We start from the raw sequence: 25,737 nt of genomic DNA, 5'->3' as shown, positions 1-25,737 counted from the left end.
ACTTAAAATATATCTAGCTTTCAACAAACTTAAGAAAACAGACTTGTGCTTTGTTCATAGACGGGTGGGTTCCACTTCTGACTCTGACCGGCAAGGCTCGGGAGAAAAACCACCGAACAGAGCAGCACCAGCATCCAAGTCTTCCGCGTGCTGAGGACCCCGGCCCGCGTCAGCGCAAAGCCACCAGAACCCGGGCTCCCGTTTTGTGTGACCAGGAAAACAGCTGCATAGTTCTTGGCAGCTTTCCTAGCCCTCTCTCCCAGATGTTATTTCACTTTAAAATCCCCAAAATGCAATGGGAAATAAAGGGTTAAGATTATTTCAACCAGTTTACAAATAGGAAAACTGAGGCCCCCAAAACTTAAGTCAGTTCCCTCAGACAGAACAGCTCACATTCTGAACGGGACACCATCACTCCAGGGGCACAGACACAAAATCTCCAAATGACGTTTAATTCCCTCTTCTCTCTCTCACACCCCACTCACTCCCAAATACAATCAGGACCAAAATGCTACTGAGCCCCCCTAATTATGCCATGCACTAATATCTTGACTTCTTCACAGCTGAATTCCCTGGCGGTTCTTTCTTGCCTCATTGCCATGGTCCAGATCTGAGTTAACCCTTACCAAGACAGACTCTGAATAGCAATAGCTTCTTTCTGCCAGTCACACCCTCCACCTCCTCCCCACCACAGAAGTCAAGAAAGCGCAGAGCACCGCCCTGAAATCCTACCATATTTCTCTAGTTATGTTTCCTTTCTGACTCTTCAAAATGACTATTTCCCACTTCTCTCTGTACAAATATCCTACACCCCTCCCCCTAGCAACTTCTTTCTTAATTGACAGACTGACCTCAGAGTTCACAGAAAAAGAGAAGCCACCAGACAGGAATCACCTTTTATTCCCACCACCAAATTTACCAGATTACCTTCCTTTACACCCACACTTGTTCCCTCCTCTCCTGGACCAAGGAGAGTGTTCTGGCTCCTCTCAAAGGCCAACACCTCCCCCTGCACTTTGGATCCTACCATCTCAGCCTTCCTTTATCCCATTCCCTCCTGCATATGCAGTGTTTCCCCCCGCCCCCCCCCCACCACTGTCTCATTCCCATCAGCACAGACCTTTTGCAGTATGTCCTCTATTAAAAGAGTCTCCCTTTAATCTGCTCCTGGTTACAGCAAAACTTTTCTAAAGTTATGTTTTGAACCGCCCCATCCCTCACATTCCCTCCCCAAATCATTCCATCCATGCTTCCACTGGCACCACCACCTGAGCCTGTGCCTGTTCTGGTCCCAAAGTTTCTCTATGTTGATGACCCACCGATCATTTCTCTGCCCTTCCCTTGGTCAATTACTCTCAGCACGTGGACGGCTTATTTCCCCCCTTGGAAACACTTCCTTCTCTAGGCTTCTGAACACCACACTCTCCAGCTTCAGACCCCTCCTTCTCCATTTCCCTTGCTGGGTTCACCTCCTCTGACTCAGAAGTTGATGCACTCCCCAGATTGACCCTGGGACCCTTTTCTCCTCTATGGACACAATGTCCCCAGATGATCTTATCCCAGACCACTCAGTGACACCCAAATCCAGATCCCCAGCCCCCAAATCCTGAACTAGAGCTGTCATCTGATATTTCCACTAGACATCCCTGCCAGAATTAAACTCTTGACTTTTCACCCACAAACATGTTCCCCTCCCTGTCTTTCCCATCTTAGACAACAGCACCATTGCTCATCTAATTTCTTGAGCCCCCAAACTGGAGTTTTTCTTTCTTCTTTTCCTTAAGCAGCCTCATCAAACCACTCACCCAATCCCAGAGACTCCACCTCCCAATGTGAACCACTCCAAAACGCAGTTGTTTCTCTCCACCTCCGTCGCTACCCTTCAGTCCAAGCCTCCAACATCTCCTTCCTCCAGTAGCCATTTACCTCTCTTTCAATCCATTCTTCAACAGCAGCCAGACCACACTCAGTAGCTGCTGCTGTCCTCCTGGCTACCTACTTAGTCACGCAACACCCTAGGTCTCTTCTGCCCTCGTGAATAGACACTTCCCTTGTAGCAAGTTTATAACCTTTCATCAAACAAGTATTAAACACCTGTGATGCTGCCGGCACTGTTGGGTACCTTCCCCCCAGTAATCTAATCTAATCTCCCTCTCCCCGAACCTTGTCCAGATTCTGTTCAAATTGCAGCAGTACCATCTTCATCCTGGCTGCCTCAATCTCATTTAGACTTCTGTCTCCATGCCCCTAAATGGCTAATAGTAGCCCCGTGACTGATCCTCCAAACCCCAGTTCATCCCCTCTCCACTTGTCCTACAGATTTTGCCCAGCATATCATGTTCAGGCATACCTCTCATCAAGTCCTTTCTCTACTCAATAATCTGCAAAAATAATAACCCACAGAATGAAATCTAACTCCTTTTAGAGTGTCTAAGGCTTTGCATTATCTGACTCAATCTTACAATTGTAGCTTTATCTCACTATGCTGCTTTTCTCCCAACACATAATATTGTCAAACTGGACACTTAATCCTCCTTCGATCTCTTACTCCGTATTCAGTTCACCCCTTCTGTCATCCCCCTTCTTGCATGTTTTTCTACCCTACACATCTGCTATGGGTCAAATGTTCATGTCCCCCCAGCATTCATGTGTTAAAGCCTTACTCCCCAGTGAGATTGTGCTCAGAGGTGGAACCTTTGGGAGGTACTTAAGATTCAGATTTAGATGAGGTCATGAGGGTGATGAGCCCCCATGATGAAATTAGTATCTGTATAAGAAAAGACCAAATCTCTCTCTGTCTCTCTCTCCCTCTCTCTTTCCCTCCCTCTCTCTCCCTCTCCACCATGTGTAGACACAAGAAGACAGCTGTCTGCTAGTCAGGAAGGCCCTCAGCAGACACAGAATCTGCCAGCACTCTGATCTCAGACTTGTCAGCCTCCAGAACTGTAAGAAACAAATGTCTGTTGTTGAAGCCATCCAGAATGGTATTCTGTTACAGCAGCCCAACCTAAGACACTGTCTTCCAATGCCAAGGTCAAATGCCATCCCTGAGCCCTCCTGCCCTGTCTCCAGCCTAGCCTCTCCTTCCTCTGTAATCTTCTAAACGCACTTAGCTGTGTGAATGTAAAAATTGGTTTCTCTACGTATAACAAGATGACAATAACTATTATCATGAGAATAACATAGGATGTAAAATTTTATAATATAAAATGTATGTTTTTTCAAGTAGTGCCTGTAAAAGACAGAATAAGTTTAATATGGATCACGTATAGAACAACTTATTTCTATTATTCCAGTATCTAGACATTTGGAAGCATGCAATTAAGTTTTATACATAAACATTCAGATTACAGATTAAAATTATTCATTCTCAATAGCAGTCCCTATGCCAAGTTACCAATTACATTTTTAGGTTCTTCAGATCAAGAATAATGTTTTGATATGTATATGTCCTCCAGAAGAGGGCTCAGCACACAATAAGTGATTAAGAACAAATGAATGTAGAAACAATCAACAGAGTGAAAAAGCAACCGATGGAATGAAAATATTTGCAAGTCACATATCTGATAAGGGGTCAATATCCAGAACATATAAAGAAGTCCTACAACTCAACAAGAAATTCCCAAACAATCCAATTTTAAAAATGAGTAAAGGACTTGAATAGACATTTCTCCAAAGAAGATATACAAATGACCAACAAGTATATGAAAAGATGCACAATATAACTAATCATTCAGGAAATGCAAATCAAAACCAAGAGACATCACTTCACACCCATTAGGACGGCCACTATCAAAAACAAACAAACAAACATAGTGTTGGCAAAGATGTGGAGATATTGGAACCTTTGTGCACTGCTGGTGGAAAGTCAAAATGGTGTCCTGTTATGAAAAATAGTATGGAGGCCCCTCAAAAAATTAAAAATAGAACTCGCATGTGACCCAGCAATCCCACTTCTGGCTATTTATCCCCCAAAATTGAAAACAGGATCTTGAGGAGATATTTACACATTCATTTTCACTGCAGCTTTATTCTCAACAGCCAAGAGATGAAAGCAACCTAAATGTCCATCAACAGTTGAATGGATAAAGAAAATGTAGTATATATATATATAGGAATATTATTTAGCCTTAGGAAATTCTGCCACTTGTGACAGCATGAATGAACCTTGAGGACATTACGCTAAATAAAATAAACCAATCACAAAAAGATAAACACTGGATGATTCAATTTATATGAGAGATCTACAATATTCAAACTCTTAGAAACAGAAAATAGAATGTTGGTTGCTAGGGTCAGTGGGAAGAGAAAAGAGGAGTTATTGTTCAATAAATACGGAGTTTCAGTTTTGCAAGATGAAAAAATTCTAGAGATCTGTTGCATAACAAAGTGCATACATTTAAAACCACTGTACTGTGTACACTTAAAAGTGGTTAAGATGGTCAATTTTATGGTATGTGGTTTTAGCCCTTGAAAAAAGAATAAATCAGTGTGTACTTGTATATGTTCATGCCACAGTCAAGAAATATACCAAATATTATGGGGTATTTTTTCTTGTGTCTATTGGACTTTGAGTTCCTGAGTGTTCTTTTTTAGAAACATAATCAAGAATTAATGTGTCTGAACAAGGTACAGTGAATGCTCATTGGCCTGAACTCAAATGAAGAGAAAGCTTAAACTAAAACCTGGTGGTGGTACATTCACATTCTGCATTCTACTTTCATGAGAAATGGCAATTAAATAATAAATTAGCTCTTCCATTAAGTAACTTTAGAACTATATGGGCAGCCAACTCAATTTCCTGTATCATCTACATCCATAGCAGTATACAGTAAAAATAGACATCTTTTATTAGGGCCCTGAAGTACTGAAGGATCCTGGGAGAGTAAAAGGTCAAAGAAAAATTACATAAAGATAGGTCCATTTTCTTACACATTACTTCCTTGGAAATGCACTATCTTTATCTGAGGTAAACCAAATACTCCCTTAATTTGAGCATTCATTTCTCCAAGCTCTGTGCAAAAAAAAAAAAAAAAAAAAAAAAAACACTGGATGATCTTTTATTTTTATAATTTTGTCCTTTAGTTAAAAATAAATGCATCCTTCAGACATCTTTTGTTTACTACTGATCTTAGAAATGTCTGGTCTTAATCACACCAGCCCGTTCCATTTGGAATATTTTGTATCAATCATCCTCATTAATAGTTGGTCTTCCCTTTTCATTCTGACATCTGTTAGAAGGAGCAGCTTGAGGAAGAGCCTCACTACCAATTTTTTAACAAAAGCCTTCTTATTTGATTAAAAAAAAGGATCACCAAAACAATAATACATGTCGTCATCAAGTGTACCTAATACTTAGCTCAAGCGTAACTCTGTTCCTGACAGCTGTTCTACTGTTCACCGTGTTCAGTCCACCTTACTCAATAACTCAGAGAAGCTGTATATACATACTCTCCCAGCATATAGGGTAACTTCCTACATGGATATAGATTTTACATAGGCTTGCTACCAACTCTCCTACGTATCTTCCTTAATGCTCATTTGTCTTCAAAAGAGTTTCAGAAATCAGAAAACTAATGAAATAAAACAAAGTGTGAGTTTCAAATCAAATGAATGAACGACCCAAGGTCACACTTGTGGTTCCATCCTACTGCCTACTACAAGACTCAAAAAGACAGAAAACCCTTTATAACTTAAGACAACACGGTGCATCTCTTATTGGGAAGAAAGTGGGTCAAAACCGGAAATTCACGGTCATTTTTGTTAAGATCTGAAAATAATATTCAAGTGGGGAAAGATAAATGAAACCACACACATGCAAAAACCAAAACAAGCTATCACTTGTTTTTCACAAACATTTCATTCAGTAATCATTTTAGAGGAGAAAATCTTCAGATACTACAGAGATCAGTACCTACTCCTGTTAGGTTTCTAAGAAATCTGCTGGTATCAGCAGTTTCCCTGAGAGGGTCATCAACTGTTGCCCTTGAAGTATTTTCTTTTTTGTCGTATCTTGCTTGCCTGTGGCAGGGTAATAAATACTATACCACAGTAAGAAATAAGTGAAGAGGAATTTGCCATAATTTTTTCATTGTTTGAATCAATACATTATTCAAAAACTCTGGGAATTAAAGAAGCAACAATTATCCCAGCATTTAAATTCTTGCATTTCTTGCATCCCACTGCCAAAACAATTTTGAACAGGGCAGGGCAGAAGAAGGTGACACATCCCATTAACTGGTTAAAAAAAAAATTCTCTAGTACCTCCTCTTTCACCAAAACCATTGATACTTTCATAATCTAATAGTTTTGCAGGAAGTATTCAATCAGTGAAATGCCCTATTTGTTGTATAGGAAAATGCAGCAATCCAATTCTGCAAGTTTTTAAAGAAAGGGGAAAGGATAGGGAGCTATACTGAGGAAATAAAATGATGCAGGACAATGTAAGACACATTTCATTAAGGTAACACTGTATTTTCATTTTAAGCTTCCTGAGAGCAAGCACCTTTAATTATTAACCAGTACTTCTCTCTTTGCTATCCCTAGGTACACAGGGTATAGATAGCATATGTGTTTGCATTTTCTCCTCTGGGTTGGCAGGTAGCTATTGTTACAGACCAGTGGCAGGCAGTTCACCAGGCTTATGCTGCTCACACTCTAAAACTCTTCACCCCATCGCACCATCCTGTCTCTCAGCACTGCCCCTTTGACCCAGTGAGATGCTAAGAGTAAGCAGCAGTGGTGCAATGCCTCACTCCGTCACTGAAGAGACGCCACTGGCCAGCTCACAGCAACAGAATGCAGCCAACAGTGTATCTACATGCCAAAAAGTTAGAGGGATATTTTTTCATATTGGCTCCAAACTTCCAGAATTGCAACGTCACTTTCTGCTAGTGGCTAAGTTGCTGCATCTCAGAAGCAGATGAAAAGAAACAACTAAAGCCCAGAAGATAAGTGGTTGGTAGGGCAAGGCAGGTGAAGGAAATAGAAGCATTAAGGAAAGAGGAAGAGGAAAAGGAGAAGAAAAAGAAGGAAAAAGTGATCTTTAGCTTTCAGAAGATGAACAAAGATGCTTCAGATATGGTGGCACCCGATGGGCCAGCCTTGCAGCCATTACTCACAAATCCAACACACCTGGAGGGTTGAAACCAGAGGGGAGCCACACCTAAGCCGTGGCACAGGAATGCAAAAATTCCACTCTCCCAGATGCTTTTGCTTTTTCTTAGAGCCCAATCATTCAGCAGCCACTACTAACACTGTCTCTTGTTGGCATAATCATGGAGCAAAAGCCAAGCCCAGCAGCGTGCTGACAAAATTATGCCACCAGGATTTTTACATTTATTCTGATTTTTTTTCAGTCTCCTTACCAAAGGCCCTCTTTCTTAAAAGAAAGATTTTCTTCTTATCTTTTAAGGTTAAGGAAAGACCATTTGCTCCATACAAAATATAACACTGAAAATTCTGAAGAACTCTGGAAGACAACTAAATGTTTCAGTTGATGTCTAAAGGCCATAATAACCCTAAGATTCCATTCACAGATGTACCTTCCATGAAATATCACTGATAAAACCTTTTAGTCTATGCTCCTTCTCTATAAATTAGGAATAGTACAACAAATGTCACAGTTTCCTGAAGGCTTAGTAAAACAAAAGTTTCTACCCACCATTTACCACGACTTCACTAAACTTGCTTTTGATGTTTGCACAGCCCACCCCACCTTACACAGCAGAATTCTGCTGAATAAATGAATCTGTGCAAAGCTTTACACTTTCCCAAGTGTTTTCTTCAGTATCATGTCACCTAATTCTCAAAACCATGGTGAGAGAGGTAAGACGAGTATTATAAACACATTTTACAGGAGAAGAAACCAAGAACCAAGGAGGGGAACATCTCTTCCCCAAGCCAAAGGGCTGGTTAGTGGCAGAGAAATGATAACAAACCAAGTCCCCTCACTCCTACCTCATTGATTTTGTTCTTCTGGACTAAGATTCATGAAATATCAAAAATAATCTGCACAGAATCAATAATAACATAATCAAGCAAAGAGAAATGAACTGTAGCACCAGTTTTTTTCCCAGTTTGATGAGGGAAATGAATAATTAACATACTTTGCATAAAATTTTAAACAGCCAATGCCAAGTTACTTACAATTCAAAAAAACCACAGGTACTCATAAAAGATAGGAAGCCCACATAACATGTACTGAGCCAGTATCTTCTTGGTTTATTCTGGCTCGTTATCTTTTAAATGTAATGTTTTGTAAGATGTTATTCTAAACTACAAATCAAAGGAAAGTAAAGGCTTGAGTTTCTATCACCAACTCTTGGCTCACTTCACAATGAATTTCTTCTTTTTGACAATAAGTGCAAACACGCAGAAGTACCCACAAGTAAGCTAATAAACGTGAAGTCTTCACAAGGGGCTCTTGAATGGTTTGAGATTTCATATAACTAAATTAAACTACACTCCGAAAATAAGGAGCCTTTCAAGCTTCTATTTCTGTGCGTATTTTGTGCTCCCACTAGAGCTTTATGCCCCAAAGAACTCGAGGTCAATTCCTTGGGGAATCGAGGCTACCCAAAACAGTGCCACACGGAAACCTGTATAAACTGAGCAACCTTAAGAGTTACCCCTAACAGATGCATCGAAAAGCACACACGTACCCAAATAAGAACACACAGAACCAATTCCCTACGTGATTTTTAAGTGTCAGCTCTTCAACCATTTCAAGTTACTTCAGTAGCAAAAGTCCCTTTCGCATCACAGCCGACTCAGCGGCGCCAGGGGGACCCCATCTTCAAATCAAACGGGGTTCTCAACCTAAATGCCTCGTCCTTGATCCATCCACTGCGCAGATTTCAGCACTGGAGGCGCCGGCAACCAGGGTTCGCCTCCTCTGGCTTGGGAATAGCCAGGCGCCTCCTCCACACACCGTTCCCGCAACATTTCTGCACTTTGCGTGGGTCTGACCCAGGCCTGTAGCCGCCCCTTCCCTGCTTCCAGCCAGGAAGAGTCGGAGCGGCAACTGGAGCGGCAGGCGAAAGAAGTGGGTCCCCCGACTGCCCGCCGGGGCTGCCGCCGAGACCCAGTCACCTCGCGAGGGGGTCGGAGACCTCCGGTGGAAGCGCAAGATCCGCGACCTCCACGCCATTCCGGCAGGCGCATGCCTTCCCACCTCCGCCCCGACCACCCCCGGGTCCCCTTCTGGCTCCTGGGCGCAAAGCTGGGGCACGAGTGGGCGCTGGGGCACGAGTGGGAAACGGAGGTGAGGCAACACGCGTGTGCCAGGGTGCGAGCGCGCACACACAACAGCGGGGCCGGCAAGACCCCGCCTCTCCCCGAACTCCCGCCTCGGACCAGCAGGAGCCCGGGCGGTCCAGGGCTCCCCGCTCCGGGACAAAGCTGCCGCGGCCTCTCCGCCAGCGCAGGGCGCGTCGTCTCCCGCTCTCCTCCCTCTCCCCCGCCGAGACTCTGTCCGTCCCAAAGGGCCTTCGGGCCGCCCGGAGGACGGAGAGGTCCCCAGGCGGGCGCCAGTAGCCCCTGCCCCGCGCCCCCGCCGCCGCTCACCTGTTCAGCACTTTGCGGATCCTCTGGCGCACGCCGGCCCGGGAGGAGGCGGACAGGCTTCCGCCGCCGCCGCTGCCCTCGGCCGGCAGGTTCTCGATGGTGGTCACCACATGGTTCGGCGGGGCTGGCGGCGGCGGCTGCAGCTGCTGCTGCTGCGGCTCAGGGGGGATCATCGCGGCGAAGGCGGTGGTGCGGCGGCTATCAGAACGCGGCCGGGCGCATTGTGCGCCGGCTCCGGGCCCGGGAATGCGCGGAGGACCCGGCCGGGCGGCCGCGGCCCGGGGAGGCGGAGCTGCCGGCCGAGCGGCGAGGCGGCGAGGCACCCGCGGCTACGGCCGCCGCCGCCGCCCAGCCCGCCACTCACTCCTCTCCAGTCCCAGTGCGCGCACCCTCGCGCCGCCGCCGCCGCCTCCCGCCCAGGCTCTTCCCGAGCCGCGTCCGCAAGTCCTGGCACGCCCCGCGAAGTGGCTGCGAAGGGTGTCGCGCGGGGGCGCCCAGCGGCCTGTCAGCTCAGGAGACCCCCACGGAGAGAGGGAATGGGGCTCCGGGCTTCGCCTTCTCTCCCGGTGCCCAAGTCTTCTCGGGGCGAGCGGCGGCAGTTGTGCAGGCGCCGCCTCAGCGTGTCCCCCGCTCGCTCTGAAGGCTGCCGTCTGTGTCTCGCGGAGTGAGAGACCGAGAGTGAACCCGGAGCGCCGGGCGGGGGCGCCGCGGCGGCGGCGAGGAAGGGGGGCCGGGCGGGGGACGCTCGCTCTGCTCTCGCCAGAGGGCGCTCCCGAGGTCCCTCGTTGCCCCCTACCCTCCAGTCCCTGGTCCACCGGAGGCCCATGATCTGGGTTGTGGTGATTGTCCTGTTTTACTTTGGTTTTGGGGGCGGTTTTCTGTGGGTTTTCCCCACCGTAGGGTTTAAAATAGATCTTCTTTAGTTGGCGGGTCTCCCTGCTCCTGCCGAGACGCCGCAGAAACTAGCACCACCATCCTGGGACAGCGACAGGATGCTGAGACCGGTGCCCGCCCGGGATTACAAACCCAAACTCGAGTATCCTAAATATTACACCTACAGTCACCTGAAGGGCCTGGAGGGAATTGGAGGGGAAACAACTTCTCACAAAGAATTCATTCTGGGAGCTGGAAAAAGCGTATCAGACCAACTCAGAGTCTCCGTTTCATAGCGCTGTGAAAGGAGTGTAAGCAGATTTGAGTTCCAATCGTGGCTCTAAAACTTAGCAGAGACTCCCTAAGCAATTTACTTTAATTCTGAGACACATTCTTTGTGCAACAGAGCTACTTCTCTCCGTGGTGCTGTAAGAGTTAAAGGAGGTAAACCACCCAGCAGGGGGCCCTGACAGCTTCCTCAGCGGTGCTAGGACCAGAGATCTCCACTCTCAAAAGGGAAAACCCCTGTGTATCTGGCTCAGAGATCTTACACCTGAACACCATATTTCTACCAAAGGAAACTGATTATCTGTCTCAGGCATCTTTTAGACATATTGATCCGGATCCCAGTTAATGATTGACTCTTAAGAGAGAGAGAGATGTTTCACATTTTCCTTTATCTAGATTGCCTGGATAGGGATTCTACAGTGAAAAATAATACATACTGTAAAAATGTTTCCATTTCAGTTCAGTATATGGAATTATTTGTCCTGAATATGTTTACTAGATAAGTATGTCTACAGAAAGGCATGCTGATACCATCATTGAATCCAAAAGCACTGGAAACCAGCAAATAAAAAATACTGGTGATAGGATTTGCCACAGAGAAGGGGGTCAAGGAGAAAGTAACACTCAAGAAAGGAATGGACTATGTCTGATTAACAGAGGGGGAAAGAGAAAGGAAATGCTAAACATGAGATTCCTTGTTTGGTTAAGAAGTTCCAGTAGGGGAGAGCATAGCTCAGTGGTAGACTGCATGCTTAGCATGCCCAGAGTCCTGGCTTCAATCTTCAGTACCTCCATCAAAAAAGAAATAAGCCAATAGTGGGGAGGGTATAGCTCAGTAGTAGAGTATGCTTGCTTAGCATGCAAGAGGTCCTAGGTTCAATCCCCAGTGCCTCCATTAAAAAAAAATAATAACCCTAATTACCTCCCCCCCAAAATTAAAAAAAATCCAATCCTTTAACAATATTGGGAGCCGCTTTTTAAAATCACTAAGCATTTGAGGAAACAGCTATCCAAAAACAGTCTCTAATCTATATTTCAATCTATGTAAAACCCAGTTACCACCTGAAATATCCTTGAGGTCCTTTTCTACCAAAATTAACACAAATTAGAACATTTTTTCTTTTATAATTAACACGCTGTCCTGTTCTTTCTCAACAACCTTTCATTCTCAGAGTTTTCCTCCTCAGATTTGTATAGGACACTCTGAAGAGTTGCTACAAACAGGACCAAGGTTTGTAACCTCATGGGCATTAAGATTTGAATAGTTCATAATGAGTTTGCCCTTGGAGGACCCACCATATGCAGGAGACGTGAATAAACTGCACTTCAGCGGAAAGCGACAGCAAATCATGGTAGGAGTCTCTCTATTAAAACAGCATTTATGGTCATTTCAGGTGTCTGCCTTGAATGACTGGTGGCTTCAGTGGCCTCTCCCTGCACATTTGGCTTGCTTCCCTTTCAATATTTTTGCACGTCACAACTCCGTGCTGTGTCTGCACTTCAGTGTCAGCATTTGCACCAGGTATTCCTCTGGAGGGACCACTGAATGCAAATGATCTAAATCACAACGAGTCAGGAAGGGAGAAAACCGAGATGGGAGAGACCAAGATGAGAGATGTAGAATTTCAATCTTGCTGTTGAGAAAAGACCTAAAAGCAGTCTCAAGCCTTATGTTTCTGTTATAAGGGGATACAACATCAGATCGCTTCCCAACCTTCAATTCTGTGTATCATAAGCATCTCCTAAAAAGGAGTTGAACAGCATTTGAGAGACAGAGAAACTGGTATTAAAGGTGTGAAGGTCAAGTGGTGTGTCTGACATGGAATTAAACAGGAAAGATGTGGGGAAGGCTTATTTCCCTTTTTCCTGCTGCCTCCTGGGCCTCAAAGTCTGTCCTCTGTGAGATGCCAACAAACAGTAAAGGGATGAAGGCTGTCAGCTGGGGATCAGTATGCAGTTTTTAGTGGTGGCATGTGGATTACAGGGTCATACCGGACTACTCGGTGAACCTGCTCTCTGACCAGTGGTGGTTAGTGACACAACACTACTGCGAAATTTCCATTCTACTCTCACCCTTACATCATCTGAGCTTCACTTAAGACACACATTAGCACTGTCAAATTCCTTTAGGGAGCATAAGTTGACTCTCAGCTACACATTCTCTAATGTTGCTCATTTTGAAGACATTTCCACTCATGTAGGGATGAGTGGAATTTGGTCCATGATTCAGACCCCAGGGCACCAGGCGTTTTGACCCATCTGTTTAGACTGCACCTGTGTGTTGTATCGGATAAAAGCTTCAAAGTCATGCTCCAAAAGTGACTGATGATTCTCCCCAAATTGCTCAACAGTTGCCTGGAATTGCTGTTGCTGCCACAAACGCCCAGTGCCCCCTAGACTTTCCCTGTGCCATTCTCTCAATCTTTTTTCTCTCCTAGGTCTGTTTGAATCTCCTCAACACACACTACTAAAGGCACCTAGAATGATAGAGCTTCTGAGCTTCATTCACGTAATTGAATTCATCCAGAAGAGAAGAAAGCAAGGCTGGTGGGAAATTTGCAGAGAGGGGAAAGGGAAAAGGATTAAAATGGGTCTGTCTTAACAACAAGTGAAACAGAATATTTAAGAACACAGTCATTCTGAACTCCAGTGATAACCGGGAGTTGTTCAGGCAGGAGGTGAAAAGTACTCACAGCTCACTGATTGTCTGAACTCAGCAGTGTTTGCTGAGCCATAGCAGTGCAGACACTGCATTTTAATCTGGGTAAATGTACAACTATATTTGATTGGTAAGGATGAAATGATGCCTATGTATATTTGGGGACAGGGAAATAGAAAGATAAACCCACAACATCCATAGTGAGAAATCAAAGAGTCACCTAAGGCAGTGGAAAGCGATTGTCTGTGGTGAAGGGGGAGATGGTGGAGGGGGAGGGGCACTACTGTTTTGCTTAACAAACCTTGTAGGACCAACTCCTTAAACCATGTGCAAATATAAATTTGACAAAAATAACTATTTTTTCCTAAAAGAAAGGAAAATACAGAAGAGTAACCCTGACATTTTTTTCTCTCTATTGAATTCTTGGTGTTGTCAAAGCCCCTTCCTGAACAGATTGCAGCTAAGGGGAAAAGTCGAGGTCACTGTCAAGAGAGAGCTGCAACTGTTTCTTAGTTAAGCAAACAAATAATTGTCTCAGTAAATCTATAGGCAGATTCATTAATTTGCTAATTGTGCTTCCATTGTCTGTAGATGTCTATCCTTTCCTCATTGATAAAACTGCGATTTCCCAACAGATAAATTCAGCTACAATTTAACAAAAAAATTTCTTGTCTTTTAGGTTGACATAAAATGACAGAATGTTAATAAATGATGAGATATCATTTTCTAGTTAACATCCTTTGGCAACAAAGTGAGGAAGGTAGGAAGATAGTAAGCATTTTTTTTTCACTTTACAAATCAAAAATTAAACATGGTTGAGCTTATTCATCCAATTGAATATAGTAGTTTTTTTTCCCTTTAGGGTTGTAAACATCAACGGGTTGTTAAAGTCAGTGGAAATAAGTTATCTCGTAGTGGGTATCTTTCGAAACTGAATTGTCAAATATTAGAAAGGCAAACAGTTTACTTCCAACTCAATATCAATTTCCCTTCTATTCATAAATTCTTTTTATTTTTAAAGCATTTCTACTTATTCTTCCCCCAAAATACATAAAAATACATTTGTGACATTTTTGTTTACCCAGAAACCCAAGTGAGCTCCTAATTTTGTACCTAACTCCTGTTTCTTATTTTGTGACTCAGACTTATACACGCCATATTCTCCACTTGGTAATAAACTTTAAAGAGGCCAAAAACCTTACTGAAGACCAGTCTTTCTCAGGGCAAATTTAGTCACAGCTGACTTTACAAGGGCATAAGACCCTGTGAACACTGGTTACTTCATACTGATTCAGTCCTAAAATAATGTCTCTGTCACCCATCACTGAGGTACATACATTTCCAAAACAACAACAAATAGCCCCAATGTTCTATGTGGAACCAGTGTAAAGGCCACAGATTTCTGTTGGGATCTGAAAATATGAGAATTACCTAGCCTAAGAGCCAGCTGGTACTTCTGCGTCCGTACTGCCTTGAGGGCAGCTAATCCTGCTGCTTTAGTTAGGACATACCCAGCTGCTAGGAGCTGAAATCCCTGGCTGAAATTGGTTCACACAGAAGGAAATTTATTATATTGTATAAAGAGAAATCCAGAAGTTGGATTAGTTAACACTGTGTCTTAAGGATATTACCATAGACCTAAAGTCTTTCCATCTTTCTCTACCAGCCTCAGTGAGTTGGTTCTGCCCTCAGCTTGGGCAGAGGGTTGTCAGAACCTTCAGGCTTGACAGAAGATTACAATTCTAGGTGTCAGATCCAAATACACCAACATCCAGAAAAGAAAGGAGCCATTTCTTCCAGAAACCCATGAGCACACCTCTCTTATACGTCATTGGCTATGATTGCATCACAAACCAATCCTAGACTATCGAGGCAAAGTGGATGACATTACCATGATTGGCTGAGAATAAACATCTGAGATTAAAGGCAGTTAGAAGTCAAACACAAAAGCCACTATCTTTACCTCTTAGCCTCTTCCTCCTGTTATTTCACTCTCTGACCTCCCAACCAGCCCTTCTCAGCATGTTCCCTGAGAAGACACGCTCTTCTATCCTTCCTCCTCAGTTTCTTGGAAACTTTACTTATATTATCCATTTTCTCTTCTTCCTCCTCTATGTGAAACACCTTTATCCTGTGTATAGTCAAACAAACTCAAGTTTAAAAGACACCATCTCTAGATCCCACATCACCCTCCCATTTCTCATCACGCCTTCAAACCAAACTGTTGAATTCGCTAATTCATCATCCCAGTTTTCTCACTTTTCCTTCACTCCTCAGTCAGTCTGGCTTCTGTCCAGTGACTGCACATAAAACTCTCATTCAGATTATCAATGATCTCTGTGTTATAAAACCCAATGGAGTTTTTAGTCCTCGTCTTAGCCTTTGACAGTATTAACTAATCCTTTCTATATAAAACAAAGTTTCCCAGTGAATCCCATCGTGACCCATGTGTTCCTAGTTTTATTCTAACCTTGTGGCTCCTTCTTAGTCTCTAGAAGCTCACTCTCCTATACCCAGCCCTCAAATATCAGAATTCCTCAAGTCTCAGTCTCTAGACCCCTTCCTTGTCACTCTGCACTCCCTACACAAGCTCGCCAGGCCCATGATTCTAATTATCATCTGTATGCCCATGGCTGCCTGAGAGGAGCCCTTTCTTATCCTCTAGCAACAAAGCAGCCGTGAGCTGCAGGCAAGGACAGGTCACCAACGGGTCCATATTCTTTAGTCAAGTACAACAATTTCATCTGAGACTAATCCCATCATGTCTCATATCTCTGATTGTTACTTTCAGAACCCCAAGCTTTCTAAGTTATCAACCATCACCCACCCAGTGATAGCCATATACCTGTCAACAGACCTGATCGCCCATCTTTCCCACAACCTTGACTTTTACTATTCCTTCTAGGACTCATGATATGTTATCAGAAAACTATTCTTTCTATCCTCAGCATCTTCACCTTTTTCGCCCTAATTGAAATCTGCATACCCCCTGATGATTCTACTTCCTCTGCAGCCCTTTCAAGTGGGCGCTGCTTTTGCGCTTGTACCCTACTTAGCGCTGGTCCCAGAAGTAGGAGAGGAAGCCTCTGGCTACCTGTTGCTGCTTTTATGATTCTCCTCCCACTTCTTTAAAAACTGTATCACTTTTGAAAACAGGGTATCACACTTGACATCTTACTGCCCCTCCTAATTGCTGTCACCTACTGACCTGCTGCCAGTTCCCCTCATTAACGGATCATTTTAGTCCCTGACTCACTGTTTCTCATTCTACCTATTCCTATGACATTCAAATGAATGATCCACTAAGTACCGGATTCCTCTGTTCCCCTGTTCCAATGATCTTTTCTCCATCTCTTCATTCACTCCCATGGTCCTTAGCATCACACACACACAAAAAAACTGAGTGCCTTCTGAAATACATATATCAAAATATCCTATTTTCTGACCATCACTTACACCATCTCCACCACTTCTTTCACCATTATTAGTTACTACCTCCTCCTTCACAGAGAAAATAGGAGCCATTGAGAACAAGCTCAGCTTCCCACAACCAAACCTACAAATTACCCTCTCGTTGCTTCTCAGCTTTCATAATGGGAGAGGTACTCCTCACCTTTCTCAAGGCTACTCTCATCACCTATGCTCTGGATCCTATGTCCTCTCACTTTCTCAAGGAACTTGATCAAACAGGTACCTCTGCCTCTCCTGTAATTTTAACTTCTCCCCTCTACTGTCTCCTTACAGAGATCACTTAGACACACTCAGAGCGCTCCCTTCCAAAACAGCAGCAGCAGCAACGCTACCTCTGAGTTTGTCAGAGGAATGTCTTCTCGTTGAAGGCACTTCCTCTCCTTCACAGTGAAACTTGCTGACGATGTTGTCTACATTTGCTGTCTCCGTATCCCAACCTCACACCCACTCACCACTTCACGGAAATTGCTTTTTCCAAAGTGACTGAGGATCTCCTAACTGTTCAACCCTGTAGACGTTCTCAGTCTTCATTTTGTTGACTCTTTAACAATGTATAAACTGTGTAACACAGGTGACCCTCCAGAAACTTTCTTCCCTTGGTTTCTGTATTCTTGGTTTTTGTTCTTTGACTGTTTTTTCTCTGTTTCTTTTGCAAGAGCCTTTTTCTCAGTATGTCCTTTAAATGTGTTCCTTGAGGCTCTGCCTTAAACTCCTCTCTTTTGCTCCACAACCTCTCTTTAGGCAATCTTGTCTATTTCTATAGCTTAAATGATCATCTATATGCTAATGACTTTCAAATCTATATCCAGGACAAAGAGTTTATCCAGAGCTTCTGACTAGTAGAGATTACTGCCTACTGAACATCTTTACTTATTTACCCCACAAACATCTCAAACCCAAAACACTAAATCGAATTCAGTATCTTTCTCCTAAAATAACTTCTTTACTAATCCAGTGAATGGCTGCTATACTGTGATTTATAAGAAATACATTTCTTATATATTTGGTCTTTGACCATGATTCCTGGTTCACCACACCTAAAACCCTTGGAATTTCCTAGTGATGAGAACAGGAAATGCATCTTTTTTATATTGATGAGATGACTTTTGCACCACACTTAAGGATAGGGGCTGGTTGCCAGGAGAACCAACTGAGTGATTAGAGGATTGGAACTGTCAGTCCCAACCCTTCACTTCTGGAGAGGGAAGAGCGCTAGAGGTTGAATCAATCACCAACAGCCAATGATTTAATAAACCATGCCTGTATAAGGAGGCTTCCATAGAAACTCAAGTGCCAAGGTTTCGGAGAGCCTTAGAGTTGGTGAAAGTGTGGAGGTGCTAGGGGAAGGGCTTGCCTGGAGGGCACAGAAGCTCCAGACCCCATCCCCATACCTTTCCCTGTGCCTCTTTTCCATCTGACTGTACCCGAGTTACATCCTTTTATAATAATCCAGTGATCTTACAAGTAAAAAGTTTCTCTGAGTTCTGTGAGCTGCTCTGGAAAATCAGTTGAACCCGTGGAGGGGCTCACAGTATCCTCTGATTTATAGCTAGTTGGGCAGAAGTACAGGTAACAACCTGGGCTGTGACTGGCATCTGAGGCTGGGGGTGGCAGGCAATGTTGTAAGATTGAGCCCTTAACCTGTGGAATCTGATGCTATCTCTGCATAGATAGTGTCAGAACTGGGTTGAATTCTCAGGCACCCTACTGGTGTCATCGTCAATTGCTAGGTGTGTATGGGGAAAGCCCCCTTGCCCCACACATGTTAGAATTGGGTCCAGGAACCATTTAATGGCACCATTTCCCTCTCAGCTCCACAAAACACCAACTACCAGAACGTCTCCTGAGTCCTTTCACTCTCTCCATCTCCCACTGCCACCCCCACCCCCACTACAACCCATTCTCTCCAGTGGGATGAGGCCACAGCCCCTGGACTGAACTGCCTGACCCCTCTAGGCTATAATCCATATGAAGGACAAATATGCCCGCTTGACCTCTTTGCTCAAAACCCTTCAGTGGTTCCCAGTATTTCTCAAAAGTGAGTCCAAATTCCGTCCCTTTTCTTATCACGTCTTTTATGAGCTGACTCCTATTTATCTTTCTATCATCAAATGGTGCACTGTCAGATTTTTTTATGCTCCAGCTCCTCTGAATTGTTTCCATTTCCTTGAATGGGACACATTCTCTTCCACTTCTGGGATTTTTGCATAGTAACCCCTTCATGGAAACTTTCCTCCACCCCTCTCTCCCTAGCTAACTGTTTCTAATCTTTTAAATTAAAGTTTGGGAGACCTCTGTATTACTTCCCAGCTAGTGCAGCATTGTGAGCCTCCCTGCATAGCCTCAGCCCTGAAGACCATCATTTCAATCACTCTCTTAAACTATTCCTTGGTTCCTTTGATCAACTCCCCACATCCAACAAAATCCCAGCCTCAGTCAGTTCATGGGTTCCGATTGTCTGTGTCTTCCCTCAGGCTGCTGTGAGCCGGGAAAAGACTCCTACAGACTTCTGCAAAGTCACGGAGCTATGTCTCTCCTCAAATCCCCTCTCTCACCACCACCCCTTTCTCACTCTGAGAAAGTAAACATCATCAGATGAAATTTCCTCAACTTCCTCTCTGCCCTACAAACACCTTTCTTTAAATGTATTTTTTTCCCTCCTTTTCTGTGTCGTGCATGCAGGGTCCTCTCTCACTCCCCACCAAGGCTCCTTTCTCTCCCAGTGCTTGGATTCCCTCTCTACGGGGTGATCTTCTCAGCGTATAAACACGTTCAAACACCTTTCATCTTTAAAAACAAAACCAAGCGAAATAAAACTAAGACCGTTCTCAACCCCAAGTAGCCTTTTAAACACTTGATAAAGGAGAGCTTTGCATTCCGTCTGTAATTCCATCTGCTCTATTCCACCTTAATTTCTGAAGTGTGGCTTCTGCCCAACCAGGGCCCTGAAACGACTTTCATCAAGCTCCCCAAAAACGTCCACAGCTCCTGCATTTCCCAAAGCCCGTGGCCGTCTCCCTATTCGTATTTTACCTGGACCCTCTGCAGCATGTGACGCTGCTGACCTTCTCTGGTCCTTCTGCTTCTGGAAGAACACTCCTCTGCCTTGGCCCACCTCCCGGCTTCTCCACCTCTTCCGCAGGCCTCCTCCTCCACCAATTGCTTCTTTTTTTTTTTTCAAACTGATAAAATCTGAGAAACACAGTATTTCTCTAAATAATTTCTATGAAAACAAATCTCTTTTGTTTAATCTTTTTTTATTGTGATAAAATATACATAGTATAAAATTATCTGTTTTTAAGTATACACTTTTGTGGCATGAAAGCATTCACAGTGTTGCGCAACCGTCACCACCATTCATCTCTAGGACTTTTTCATCTCCCCAAACTGAAATACCTTGCCCATTAAACAATAATTTTTCCATTCCCCCTCCCTCCAGCCCCTGACAACCGCCATTCTAATTTCTGTCTCTACAAATTGGACTACTCTGGGTACCTCAGCTAAGTGGAATCCTACAGTATTTGTCCTTCCATGATTGGCATATTTCCCAATTGCCTCTTTTAAAAAAATTTTTTTTAATTGAGGTATAGTCAGTTTACAATGCTGTGTTAGCCTCTTTTTTTTTTTTTTTAAGACATTTTGGACTCAGCAGGAAAATGTCAGAATTTTGCCAAAACTTGTTAGTTTTCTGGAGTGTCATGAACTCATAATTTTTTTATTATTTTATTTTTTAATAGAGATATAATTGACATATAACATTATATTAGTTTCAAGTGTACAACACAACAATTCAATTTTTGTATGTATTATGGAATGATCTGAAAAATAAGTCTAGTTAGTATGCATCACTGACTGCCTCTTAACTCCCGGTTTTGCCCAGAGCCTCGACCTTGGCTCTCTGCTATTCTCATTCAATGCCTGATCCCTGGGTGATCTCAGCCACATATTTGCCTTCAGCTGGCACTTGTTACTACCAATGACTCTCTAATCTCTATTTCTTTCCCAGTACTCTCAGATCCCTAATCCAACACTTGATGTCCCAGAGACACATTGGAAATACTGTGTCCCAAACCCCACCCACCCAGATCCTCCTGCTGTGACCCTTGGCTCTGTGAATAATATTATTCCCGACCCAGATGCTCAAGCAGAGCCCTGGGGGTGAACTCACTGCACCTCCTCACGCACCCCACGGTCACCATGTCCGGCAGTATTATCTCCTAAAAACGCCTCCTGCCCTTCTCCATCCTCTCATATTACTGAGGCCTGCCCACGCTCTTGTCATATCTCAGCTTGGTCACTACAGTGGCCTCTGAATAAGGGTCCCTATCCCAGTCTGGCCTTTTCCAGTACACCCTCCACCAAGCCACCAGAGTGCTTGGTCCAAAACACATGTAACCTTGTCACTTCCCTGCTATTAGCCTGTCGATGGCTCCACCAGCTCTCGGGATAGAATTCAAATCCCTTAGCTTAGTGGAAGGAGGGCCCATTCAAGTTCCGGCCACTTGCCAACCCATTAGCCTCACTTTCATTCCCCAGTGTGCTCACTCTGCACAGCCGAACAGAATGCTCAATTTCCCTACTGTGCAGGGCTGTTTCACACCTCCAGGCCTTCCCACGTAATGTTCACTTTTAATGGTCTTCTTTCCTTTCCTGATCCAGCTGATACCTACTTAGTGTCCAAAAACTACCCCCAAGAGTCACCTCCTCCAGGAAGCCTTCCCTGACCCCATAACCCATTTAGATGCCCTCACAGTGCAATCACAGCACTCAGTGTACACCAAACACAGTGTCAATTTCCTATGTGTTTCTCTGTAGACTGTAAGCTTCAGGAGCTATGGTACCTTGTCTTGTTCAGTTTCTACCTCACCACTTAGCCCAGAGTCTGGCATGTAATAAGTGTTTGTCGAATGACTGACTGACAATGAAGAAATGGACTTAGGAATTTGTCTTACACATTCTCAAAATAAGAGACTCTTAAAAAAATAGACAATCAAGGCCTTACCTACTAGCTTTCATTTAATGTTGGAGCAGGAAAACTAATATGAAAGAAAATATCTCCTGAACAAATATATTGTCCATCCAAATAGAAAACACTTAAAGAAAAGGCCAAGAGCTCTCTAGAAAGTAATGTTGTTAACAGTGGCAAGAGAGACAACTTTAGGTGGTACAGTTCCTATAAATCCCAGCCATCCTGCATATTTTTATTGTCCTAGACATATGTAAATGACTCATTTACCTAAGGGGATTATAGAAAATTTATTGCATTCAGTTATTCTCTGTATATATCTTATTATCTGAACTTGACAGCAAAGAGCTATGCCTGGGCAATGGTACATTTGCAATACAGCTAACCAGACAAAGTGAAAAGGAGAGTTAAGCAATTACTTGGTGAAAGAAATTAGCATAGTCAAGGTTCATAATAGAAACCAAAGATCCCCCTTTTTCCCCAATAAAGCTAAGTATTTCAGCCTGCATTATTTGAATAAATTAAAATTTCTGTTTAAAAACACTGTGGTAGTAGAGGTGCAAGTTATTTTTAAAAAATCATTTTGATGTAGCTTTGGAAAGCTTCGTAGTTTTTTCACCACAGATTTAAAATCCTTATTTGTTTCCTCTTGGCTAATAACTAAATGTAACTCACCATTCTGAGCATTTACTAGCCGAATTGTGGCCAGAGGCTGCCTGCAAATGCAATGAATGTGAGAGTAAGGGGCAGTGGGGTGCTTAAAATTGGCTTCACATAAGTTTAATTTAAAAACTGAGTTTATCCCTTAACAAGTATTTCATGAACACAACCTATGTGCCAGGCATGGGGATTGACCCAAAGGTACAAAGATAATTAAGACAGTGTCTCTACTTTCAAGAAATTCTCAATTCCAGTGAGTGAAACAGATCCAAACACAACCAGCTGAATCACCATAGGGTAGGTGCCACACTGCAAAAGCAAAGAATATACAACGAGGAGAAGGTAGGTACAATTGGATTTATGTGAGAGTTGAGGAAGACAGGGTGGTGTGAATGGTTTCCCCGAGGATTGATCTGGCCCTGATGGCCGTGCCGAATCCCACCTGGTGGAGAGTGAGTGTGGCAAGCAGGACACTGCGAAAGAAGTGGCCAAATTAACAAAGGCCTGATGGAGATGTGGTACACGGCATGTTTCCAAGTGAAGAGCAGTGGGCGGGGGTCTCAGAGGACATGTGGAAAGTGGCATGGGATGGAGGTGATACAGAAAGTTTATTTAAAAGCTGAATCTCCCAGAGTTCAGCCATTTTAAAAATAAATTAATAAGTCTTGCTATATCTGCATTCCACCTGAACTACTGTTTACTTAATATTGTTTTCAACCTAAAAATAATGCTCAGTTGATGCTCATAATTTGAGAGGCATTTCCTCTAAGTGTACAACAGATGAAACTAACTACACAGAAGCCGTATGATACCGACATGATCATAGGGAGCGAGACAACTTGACTACTCCCCACTGTTTGATCACTGGGTCAGAAAAACATCAATCAGAAAACTGGGCAACTTGCCACCTGGCATGTGAATGATGCTTCTTGAGAAGTCAGAGTCCCTCCTCCACCTCACTGTCCATTGGAATCTCTTTCAGAAGAGAATCACACAGAGATTCTGTTTACTCCCAGAAAACAATGGGGCACAAGAGGGATGGGATAAAAAGATTGATGTTGGTATATGTGGAGGACTGATCCTGGTACAGCTTTAAGGTAAAGGTGTCAGAAATTGCTGGTGACGGTATTCATGGGGATTGAAGTTCTCACGTCTGCGATTTACACAGAGTGTTAGAAAGTCAGAAAGCAGGGTTAGGAGAGACTTCATTTCAGGTCAACAGAGCTGCAACAGAAGAAAATCTGCTGGACATCTGAAATGGGGTTGGAATGAATTATTTACCCAACTGTGTTTCTGAGAAGGGCTTTTAACTAGTGCCTAAGAGGAGAGTTGAGCCAGGGATAACTGACAAATTCTGTGGTTGGCAAACTGTGTATTTGGATTGAATTCTTCTTCTCAGAAAATAAGGGTTCTTAAGAATAGCAATCCAGTTCTCCGTCAGGATTTTTAACTTCAAGCAATAGAAGCGAAATCTAACTATCTTAAGCAAAAATAGAGGATTTACTGCAGGAATAGAGGAGAAGGTTTTTTTTAATTCATTCATTTATTCACACAGTCAATGAGCCTTGATTAAACCCCTAGTGTGTGTCTCACACACACACACATATATACATATACTTAGTATTGTACATTTTGTATATACTATATTATACTGTCTGTCACTGTAGTACACTATACACATATACGTGTGTGTAAATGTAAGTATGTATATGCATGTGTGCGTGAATGTATGATTCTAGATAGACTTACCCAGGCTTCAGAAAATGTGCTGCTGAGGAAGGTGATGGGTCCTGGGGCAAGATCATTCCATGGATATAGCACAGAGTTTCTGAAAGATGGGTTCACGTTGCAGAGATTAAGAGGGTATTCTAACAAAGCATCTCAGACTTGAGAATGGGTTAGCAAGATTACTAACTTCAGTCCTTTTTTTCCCCTTATCCGATGGAGAAAGTCATATTTAGTGTGAAGTTTTAAACATTTTCCTGTTTACAATGTCATTCCCTTTGGTTATGCCAAAGCCTCAGTGGAATCAGGTAAAAAACATGGGGGAACTGTGGGGTACAGTGGCACTGTGGAGCTGGCCCTCACATTGGTTCCAGGGACAGGGTGTAACATTCTGTGAAAAGGGCAGTGACCACGACTGTCATAATGTGACTAGAAGCCCATGGTGGAACTGGGAGTAACAGGGGCTTCAAATGACACAAGGAGCAACCGTCAAATGGGAAACTTGGGAAGGACTTAGGACATTCGTCCTTCTTCAGTATACACTAGACTCAGGATTTTTCTCTAGGGGCACTTTTAGCATATTTATGGGACAATTCTTCCTTTTATAAGACTGTCCCACATTCTGCAGGGTGTTTAGCATCCCTGCTACTGTACATTAAGAACCATAACTGAGCATCGATCTATTTAAATATTCTCACTCCCAGCCACCGCTTACTTCACAAAAGACTTCTAGAAAATATGCTTTCTCCGCTGTGGGGTTTCACTAGTGCCAAAGAGTGTGATCACCTTGTCAGCATGTCAAGCCCCTTCCTATGTCACCATTGTTTACTTGTCAAGACCCCTTAGAAAACAGAGATAAGCCAAAGACCAGTTGCCTCACTGAGAGACAGTGGGAGGACCACCTCATTAGAGCAGTCAGATCAATTTTGGAGGAAGTTACTGGTCCTAAAGAGAAGACAGGCAGGAACCCCTTCAGAGAAGGGAAATAGTAATTGCCAATAAGTCACCATTTTTAAAATCATTGGGCTATCTTTTAAGAGAGAAGAGTCAAATCTTTCCAAATGGATTTTTTTTCCAAGTACTAAATGCGTGCATGTTGGTCGACAAAAGAGCATAACCAGGTGTTGGCTCTGCTGCCTAATGAGGTTGTTGTGGAAATGCACTCTGACTGTTTAGGGCAAGGGGAGTGGGGAGGATGAAAAGAAAATGAAGAGAGGTTTAATTTTTCTCCAGTTATGTAACTGTTTCATCTTATTTCACACACACACACTCCACATTTTTTTTCTTTCCACCTAGGGTAGGAAATTCTGCTTTTAGAATTTCAAGAAAAAAGTGAGTGAAAGAGACAGGCAGACTTTTAATGCTGTAGAACCGGCACTCTATTATGTTAGGTTAGCTTACGTTAGTTTTCTTTTCCTGCAGAAATAGTAATAAAAAATGTTCCCACTGTCCTCTTGAAAAGGCTTTTTGTTCAGCGGAGCCCAGTTGGGAATTATAGGATTAATCAAATGGTCAGATGGTTACCTCT

General features: G+C 43.4%; 1 protein-coding gene across 3 annotated transcripts in view; it reads right to left on the bottom strand.

Moving 5' to 3' along the window:
• Window positions 1-24,560, bottom strand: part of SLC35F1 (solute carrier family 35 member F1) — a 359,888-nt gene extending 335,328 nt beyond the window's left edge. For 2 of the 3 annotated variants that reach the window (XM_072965785.1, XM_072965784.1), the window contains exons 1-2: window positions 24,234-24,560; window positions 19,892-20,050 (exon numbers count right to left, since the gene is read on the bottom strand). In XM_072965785.1, coding sequence (XP_072821886.1) covers window positions 19,892-20,050; window positions 24,234-24,289 — 215 coding nt within the window. In that variant the 5' untranslated portion in view covers window positions 24,290-24,560. Of the gene's footprint in view, window positions 1-9,567; window positions 10,206-19,891; window positions 20,051-24,233 lie in introns of those variants that run through there. The other variant, XM_072965786.1, reaches the window with a different exon arrangement.
• Between the last annotated feature and the right edge of the window lie 1,177 nt (window positions 24,561-25,737).

The sequence above is a fragment of the Vicugna pacos genome, chromosome 8, assembly GCF_048564905.1.
Source record: "Vicugna pacos chromosome 8, VicPac4, whole genome shotgun sequence".
Classification (NCBI taxonomy): Eukaryota; Metazoa; Chordata; class Mammalia; order Artiodactyla; family Camelidae; genus Vicugna; species Vicugna pacos.
This window is presented reverse-complemented; position numbering and strand designations above follow the sequence as displayed.